This window comes from Apteryx rowi, unplaced genomic scaffold (genome assembly GCF_003343035.1).
Source record: "Apteryx rowi isolate R43461 unplaced genomic scaffold, aptRow1 scaffold_21, whole genome shotgun sequence".
NCBI classification, from domain to species: domain Eukaryota; kingdom Metazoa; phylum Chordata; class Aves; order Apterygiformes; family Apterygidae; genus Apteryx; species Apteryx rowi.
In genome coordinates this window covers 4,537,990-4,546,406 of record NW_020448419.1, presented here as the reverse complement: position 1 = coordinate 4,546,406, position 8,417 = coordinate 4,537,990, and the positions used below count along the sequence as shown (strand labels likewise).

The 8,417-nt window shown below is 46.8% G+C and overlaps 1 protein-coding gene across 1 annotated transcript in view; it reads left to right on the top strand.

The window, feature by feature from the left end:
- The first annotated feature begins 1,203 nt into the window (after positions 1 to 1,203).
- The window catches only part of JAG1 (jagged 1), a 35,018-nt gene continuing 27,804 nt past the window's right edge, over positions 1,204 to 8,417 (top strand). The window contains exons 1-2 of the mRNA XM_026064180.1: positions 1,204 to 1,281; positions 2,177 to 2,482. Coding sequence (XP_025919965.1) covers positions 1,204 to 1,281; positions 2,177 to 2,482 — 384 coding nt within the window. The remainder of the gene's footprint in view (positions 1,282 to 2,176; positions 2,483 to 8,417) is intronic.

Genomic DNA, 8,417 nt, shown 5'->3' with positions numbered 1-8,417 from the left:
GCCGCCTGCGCCCGGGGGCCGACGGCTAGCGGGGGAGGGACGGTTGGGGGGAGTAACAACGGGGGCTAACGGCCGCGCGAGGGGCCAACGGCTGGTGGGGGGGAACGGTTAGCGGAGGGTAACGGCCGCGCGGGGGCCACGGTTAGCGGGGACTAACGGCCGCGCGGGGGGCGCAGGTGACGCGCGCGGCTGCGGGCAGTGAAGACAACCGTTACAGAAGCGGCCACAACGCTTGCTTTTGCCCTTGACCAGCCTGCAGCGGGGCTGCGGCTCCCGCTTCGCCCCCGCGGGGGGACCCGCTCGTCTCCTCAGCGAGCGGCGGGCGGGAAAGCCCTCTCCTCTCGGCGGCGCTGCGCAGCCCCGGGGCAAGGCGCCGGCCCCGGGCCCTGCGGCTCCTCCGCCACCCTGCCCTCACCAGGTGGCCCGGGAGGCACCTGCGGAGCGGGGCTTCCCGAGGGAGGCGGGCGGAGTGGCCGCGGCCGGGCTCCGCCGCCGCCTCCCCCAGGAGCAGCCGCCGCCCGCGGCTCGCTCTCGCCCGTGGCCCGCTAACCCCCCTCTCCTCCCCCTCTCCTGACGGTACCTGCCTTCCCCTACTCCTGCCTTTCCCCTCCCTCCTCCTTCTCCTCCTCTGCCGCCGGCCCTCCCTCATGCATATGGATGAGCGCATGCGCGGACGGGCGGCCTCCCCGCCTGCCGCCGTGGGCTAGATGAAGCCGTGCGGCGGCGGGGCTCCCAGACGGGCGGCCGGCTCCCGGGCGGTGTGTGTGCTGCATGTGCGTGCGTGTATGTGTGCGTGTGTGTGTGTGTGCGTGTGTGTCTCGGGGGGGCGGGGGGCGCGCCGCGCCTCCACCGCGCGGGGCCCGGCGAGCTGAAAGAAATAAAAGGATCGGGATAATAATCGCAATAATAAAAAAAAGCAAAGAAAAGAAAAAGGAAAGAAAAGAGGGAGGCGAGAGAATAAGGAGAATAAAAGGAGGCCGGGCTGCTTTGCATTGAAGACCGGGACGCTATTGAAAAGCGCTTGAAAAGCGGCGTTGTTCGACGCGGGTGCGCGCCGCGGCCGGCGCGGTATATTAGAGCGGGGCGGCGGCGGCGGCGGGCAGCAGCGGCGGCGCCTCCTCTTCCCTCCCTTCCTCCCTCCCGGCCCGTCCCCGGTGCGGAGCGGCGGCGGCCTGCAGGCAGCGCGGCGGCGGCGGCGGCGGCATGCGTGCGCCCCGGCGGGCGGCCGCGGCGCCGGGCTCCCTCGCCCTTTTCCTGGCCCTGCTGGGGCTGCGGGCAAAGGTACGTACCTGGGCAGTGCGCCTGCTCTGCGGCCGGGCGAAAAGGGGAGGAAAGCCTCCAAACTTGAGCGAGGCTTAAGTGCTTTCTTGGTTGCGCTGCGCAGAGCGGGCTGCGGGGATTTTGCTGCTTTTTCTGTGCAACCCGGCTCCTGCAGTGGTTGCTTTAGGTTGCTTAAAAACGAAAACCTACTGTGGCGCAAAAGGCGCTTTTGCACGGCTTCTCCAGCAAGGGCGAAGTTATTGCTCCTAACTTCTCTGCAGAGGTAGCAAACGTAGAAGTGCTCCCTGCAGCCAGACTGCATTCCCTGGGGAAAAAAATGAACTGGTGCAGATCGCTACTTTTCGAAAAGACTTTTTTTTTTTCTTTTTTAAACCAGGGTTAATTGCAGCAATCTTTGGGTGACTAATGGGCAAGGTTTGAATCTGAGCTGGGCAGCCTTGGGGGGCTGGCTTTTCGCCTTCTCTCAGCTGCACCTACGAGAAGGCACAGGGCTTGCATTCCCTGGGTACTTTGGCTACATCATTTTGTTGGTTGTGCCCTCGTAGTATGCGCTCTTGATTTGATTTAGTTTTATTTCCTAAGGATTTAGAAGCCCCCCCCTCCACACACACACACACACACACACTGTTCTTTTGCAGTGTTAGTAGAAGTATTTGTTTGGGAGAATTTAAGAGTCTTTCTCATAGATGGCTGATAGGGAAAAGCTGGGCTTGTACTCCCCCCCCCCCCCTTCTCTCTTTTGCTTATTGAAAGCAAGTTGTTTTTAAAATGACTTTCTCTTGTCTGCAGACTTGTTGTAGATTGCATTTGGAAAACTAAACGCAGTAACTGTGTGTTTCTTGTTTCTTGTTTTTTTTGTTTTTGTTTTCCTTTGGTTCTTTCTTGGGATTAACAGGTGACTCTAGCATCGGGACAGTTTGAGTTGGAGATCTTATCCATGCAAAATGTGAATGGAGAACTGCAAAATGGAAATTGCTGTGATGGCACCCGGAACCCAGGAGACAGAAAATGCACCAGAGACGAGTGTGACACCTATTTTAAAGTTTGCCTGAAGGAGTATCAATCCCGGGTCACTGCTGGTGGCCCTTGCAGCTTCGGAACCAAATCTACTCCTGTCATTGGAGGAAATACCTTCAATTTAAAATACAGCCGGAATAATGAAAAGAACCGGATTGTCATCCCTTTCAGCTTCGCCTGGCCGGTGAGTGAGTGGCCTGCTCTGGCTCTACCTCTGGACGATGCTGTGTTTGAGATGACTATAGTGAGCTGAGCTCTAACTGCTCGCTCAGATGGAGAGGGACCAGGCTTGAGGAGAGAGCAGGCATTTTGGCAAGGGGGCCGGGAATCCGTAGCCCAGAAATGAGTAAAATGTGGTGGTGTTTTTGTTTTTGTACTCCCTTGGGCTCACAATGCACAGCCTGTTAAATTTGAAAGTCAGATGTGCAGTGAGGGGGATCTAAATGGGTCAGGGAAGCAAACCCAGTATCTCTGCACTTTACAGCATGAATAAGTCTCTTGAGGCTTAGAAGGTCAGAAGTTCATTTTTTTTCAAACCAGCAAAGTCTTGGGCATAAGCCAAAAGAGCAGTGGGTTAGGGGCTGGAGAGGGATCCCGTGTGAAAAGTGTGTGTCATAGCTGGCCTCCTTCCCTGGAGCGTGTTTGGGAAGGCTTCCTGCTTCCCCCAAGGGGAAATCTCATTGCACTGCTTGGTCTTGATGGGAGCTGCTGTTGCTGCTCTTGATAAACTAGCTGCCAGCTTTGCTGAGTCTTGAGACACTTGCAGACTCCAGGACCTAAAGACAGAGGAAAACCTGGCTTTAACTTTTGGTCCGTTTCACCCACTGCTGCCGCCAGCACGCCTTCTCGTGGCTACTTGGCCCTGTGGTCGGGAGAGCTGGCTCCCCTCTCGTTGCTTGCAAGGCTCTGCAGCTCAGGATGGGGGGCCCTCTGCTAGGCGCTCTCCCAGGGCTGTTCCCTGTGGCAAATGCTGGTCAGGCTTGCAAAGCGGTGAGATGCAGGGCTGGTGACCCTGTCACTAACTGAAGCCTGCCTCACTGTTGAGGATGTGAAGCGTGCTGGCTTGGACTGTAGTACTCATCCTTTCTTCTGGGGAGCCCAGGAAGGGTGACACTTTCCCACAGTCTGTTCAGCAGGAGGCCTGTACTCCCTGTGCAGAACCTGAGGGCCACTTTTCTGAAACAGCCTTCATCTAGGATGGCGACCCACGTGTGCAGGCATCAGAGCCATAGGGTTTGAGGACATAGCCTGCCACCACTATGGCCTTGGATGCCAGGAGGTGCGCTGTTTTGTGCCCAGCGGTGTTGCCTACAGGCAAGCAAAAACTGAGGATGACTGATCTGGGGGCTTTTTGCACATATAATAGTCTATTTCTAGTGGTGGTTTTGGGGATGCTGTGGTATAAAAATTGGAAGCCCCCAAATCTATGCTCCTAAAACTTGTATTTAGCAATCACCTAGGAAACCAAAACTGTTTTTCCCCCTCCCCTTCTCCAAAGGTGCTGAGTACACAGTTTTCCAGTGACTGCCTTGGGATATGTTGATGCTCAGCAGTTTTGAAAATCCAGTCATCCTAACCTAGATGCCTAAGGTCATTTTTGTGAGGGGAGGAGGGCTGTTATGTGCAGGCAGGGGAGGCGTGAATCTTGTTTCCTCTCCTCTGTCACTATCACTGCTGGCAAGGTTGAAGCATGTGTAGATTTTCCACTCCCTTCAAAGCTTGGCCTATCCTAGCCAGATAAGGACTGGTTGCTGGGAGGGCCTTGACTTTGGGGGGGGGGGTAGCCCGCCCCAAAAGTAGTGTTCTTCCAGTTTTAGTGTAGGCACCCACTTCATAGTCGTACAGCCCAGGGCTGCAGGCAGCCTTGTGCTCTTGAAGTGTCCTGTGCTGCCTCCTACCTGCCTCCTCTGTCAGTTGTGACTTCTGAAGTATTGAAGGTTGGAGAGGCAGAAGGGTGAAATCAAGTCAGTGTTTTAAGGAGATAGTATTACAAAGTACAATAGCAGAGTTAACAGAAGTATCCTCTGTTGGAAGTATAACTCCCGTCTTTCTCTTTCTTTCTCTCTCTTTTTCTTTTTTTTTTTTTTTTTTTTAGCATGAAATGAGATAAAACTGTTATCAAATATGCCATCAAAGGGATAAAGGGTTTTGTAAAAATCTGAGGTATTTGAAGCTCTGCCAGTGGCTGTAATGCTTGTGTTGCAGGTTTTGACTTTTTTTCTGTAAAAGTCAGGTTCATCAAAGGTGTGGTTTGGTTTGGTTTTTTTAACAAGACCCCCTTTCTGCCCCCAGTCATTCAGCTACCAGGGATCTGAAGATGTGTGCATATATATAAAAATGATGTGAAAATTAAATGCCGTCTAACAACCCCTATCTTCTTAGGGGTAGGAAGGGAAATTGTGTGTATGGGGAGGGGCCAGGGAAAAACCCTGGAAGAAGTTTCTTAAGCTTGCCTGCATTTTCGTAGAAGAAATGCGTCCATTGTCCTGCTGAATCTAATTGAGCACTGGAATCCTTGAGGAGCAGCAAACCTCTAGTGTGCTCTTTGAAATGCGTAAAACTCAATTTCAGAGCTCTGGATACTACATCTGAAACTTTTGGAATAAACTCTTGCATATTCCCATGCAGTAAATGCACTTTTTGAGATTGTGATGACTGTCTGTTCACAATTAGCCAGCCTGCTTCCCAGCTTTAACTTCCATAGGATATGGCTTTTATGCTAGCCATTGTGACTTTCAAAAAGCATTTGAACAAAAGAATATTTAATGTGGCAAAGCTCTTATTTGTGCTAAAACTGGGTACACAAGTTATTTTGGGAGTCCTGAAAGTTCTGAAGATAAAGCAGTGAACTTAATTAGCCAACTCAAATCTTACACTGAAATTTAAGCACTTAAAAGAATTTCTTTTCAGTGAATACTGTTGACTTTAGAAAAGCTTGGAACCAACTTCGCCTTTGTAAATTTGCCTAATTATGAGTTTCACTTTGAATACATCCAACTGAGAATTACAGTAAAGGTAATAGGAGCTAGACTGAAATATTAATCATATTGCACTTGAAAATTCATGCTACTCTCTGAATACGTAGCATTTGTGTTATACTGTCCAAGGGAGGCTTTTCTTGGACGTTCCAGCTTGAGTCAGTAACATTAAGAAGTCTTGTTGCCTCGGCTACTTTAAAAAAAAAAAAAAAATCTCTTCCTATGCCAAGCTGCTCCCTTATGCCTTTTGTCAAAAATAGTTATATGGCATTAGAGGTCTTTATTCCTCGAGCAAAAGAGGAAGAAAAGAAAATGGTGTGCTTTAAGCACACTGTTAGATTTGGGTTGTAGTAATAATGTAGACTTGTGTTGCTGGAGTCTTATTAATAACTCATGCAATTTGCTGTTGTCAGTTTTGATATGTACCCCCGTGAGTAATGGGTGTGGAGATGGTGGGCTGTAAATTCATTTAAGTGATTGGAGGTTTGAGTAAGTTGCTAGGAAACAGCAGCAGAACAGCATAAAGGAAATAGCGTGCATCCAGAAAGCTGTCTCTGCAGTGGCTAACAAGAGTACAGTAAATTGCAATTAGAAAAAACCCACACCTCGACCTTATTTGCACATTCATTTTGAGACACTAGTGACTTTCTTGACAGGCAAACTTGGTTTATGAAGCCATATAGAAAAGTATGGTACAAAAGAATTTCCACGTTCCACGTGTCAAAGTCTGTCTCAACAGGTTTTGTTTCAGAGTAGACACATGCTCTTCTCTGACATAAATCAAATCTCTTGCTGTTCCTGACGAATCAAACAACATCCAAAGTGTGATGTATACAGTATCTTGAGGGAGCTGTGCATGAATTAACTAAGCAAAGCTTAGTAATAAACTTTGCTTTTATGTAAGGGAAGATCTTTCAGGGCTTGCTGAGACTGTGAGTAAGAAGCAGGTCAAAGTTGGCAATTTCTTTGGTATGCATAGCTCCAATTTCAAACAGCTTGTTTATTCTGAAATTATGATCCTTGTAATTATTTAATATTGAGGCCAATTGCACCAACCCACCAGGAAACTACTGAGGTGGAAAAAACCATCCAGCTTCTAAATGGCCTTACTATAAAATATGATTTAAAAAGTTTTGAACATCTTATTTACATCTTATTTCAACCTTACTCTAAAATACAAAATAACCAGTTAGCCTTTTCTTTTTTTAATGACAGATCTTACTGCTACTGGTTCTTGAAGATGTAAAAGACATTCTCTGGGTAGGCATTGTTTTTCCTGGCTGGAAGAAGATAATGAAAGAGCTTTAGTGTTTTTAAGCTGTGTGTGAACTTTTTTCCCCCCCTCTGTCTTGACAAAAGGCTTCCAAAATACTAATCTGTAGCTGATATTAAATTAACAGCCTTTTGAATCTGAGTGAAAAATATCACTTAATTCAACTGCTATGCGTCTTTTCTTGTTGGGTTTTTGTTTTTTTAACCAGTAGGTTGCAATCATGAAATTATTCAGGGTTTCACTTTTCTCTTTTTTTGTTTTCCTTCCTCCAGTTAACTTGCATTAGCACATGCTAGATATTCTTAAAGCTATTCTTGAAGAATGCCTGATAAATCATCTTGGCTCATGGGCAAATCAGAAAAAAATCTTTATAATAACAAAACACCTATCAATCAAGTAGTATCCACACTGTGATGCTTAGTGTTGATTAATAATTTAAGAATAAATCCTCAACATTTAAAGTGCAATGTTTCACCTACAATTATTATCCAAAATGGAGCTGAGAGTATTAAATGACATCTGGAGCATAATTAGCATCCACAAGACTGCTTTTTCCCAGGACTGCAGAGAATTGGTGCATCCAGTCAGAGGTTTTGGACTTCTTAGCAACATGTTCTAAAGAGTCACTTCTGTTCCAGGCAGTTTAGAACTTCATCTTCCTGGTAAATCCATTTGACTGTATTACCGTAATATGGCTAAAAATAAATCCTTATCCCGCCTGCTCCCAGAATCCTTGTTATAATAAAGGCCTGCTCCAATTTAACTTCAGTGGCAGCTGGATTGGGCCTGGCATTGTTCATTGAAGCTTATTCCTAAACTTTCTCAGACTACATCCAGCACTGTCAGCTTGTTTATGCAGCTGGAAGTCAGCATGTGTAAAATGAATTGCATAAAATCAATGCTTTATGCTTAAAATTCTAGTTAACTAGAGGAAACTTGCTGCTTCATTCTGGATTGAAGGCTAGATTTGAAGTAAACTAGTTCTGTAGCTAGTAAAGATGATGCCTTAGCAATTAAATGAGATGATGTGCAGCACTAGAGGCTTTCTCTCTTATGCCTGGCATTTATTCCAACTTCAGTCTATAAGTCTGATGCCCTGCAGTATATGCAAAGACCTGTAGTTCCTAAAAGCGTTTCTTTATATATAAAGATAGGATTGACTTTGAAAAACCAAACCAAACTTGACTTTATATTTCTGCTGATGGACAGAAGTTTTATATGTTAATTGAGACATTTCTAATGATTACTGTCACTGGAAGCCCATATATCTTACATGGGGAGAGATGTCAACATTAGAAGTTTTTCACATTCGTTTCTTGTTACTCTGTGGAACTCCTGGTTCTGTGGTCACTGTTCTACAGCATAAATTGCACTCATTATTGTTCTAGTATTCAGAAGAAACTGCAAAATGTGGATAGAAGTGGTTAAAGTAGTTTGTAAATAGTCAAACATCCAGAGTCCTTTACCAGCTCAACCCAGTTCTTATGCACTTAGGTAAATAAGTAGAAAGGCTTCTTGTTCAGGCTTGCTCTATGTGAACCTGACTGTTTTGCTTGGCTGGCTACTAGGTATTCTCTCTATTAACCTTGCCACCCTTTTGTAACTGGTGCATTTAATTATCAGTGGGATGCTTTAAACAGGTAGGGGGAGTGATAAGAGCAGGTAATCGGCTTGTTGGGGAAGGTTGAAAGCGACCATTGACATCTTGGCCTACCTGCGAGTCTTTGTTGACAAGTGGGGTTTCGTGAGAAAATAACTTTGTAACCAGATAAGGCGCTGATTAAAATGCTATTGTAATACTATGCACCCCAGTAGCTGAGATCACTTAAAAATCATTTGTTTAAATTAAAAAAAAAAAAAAAAAAAAA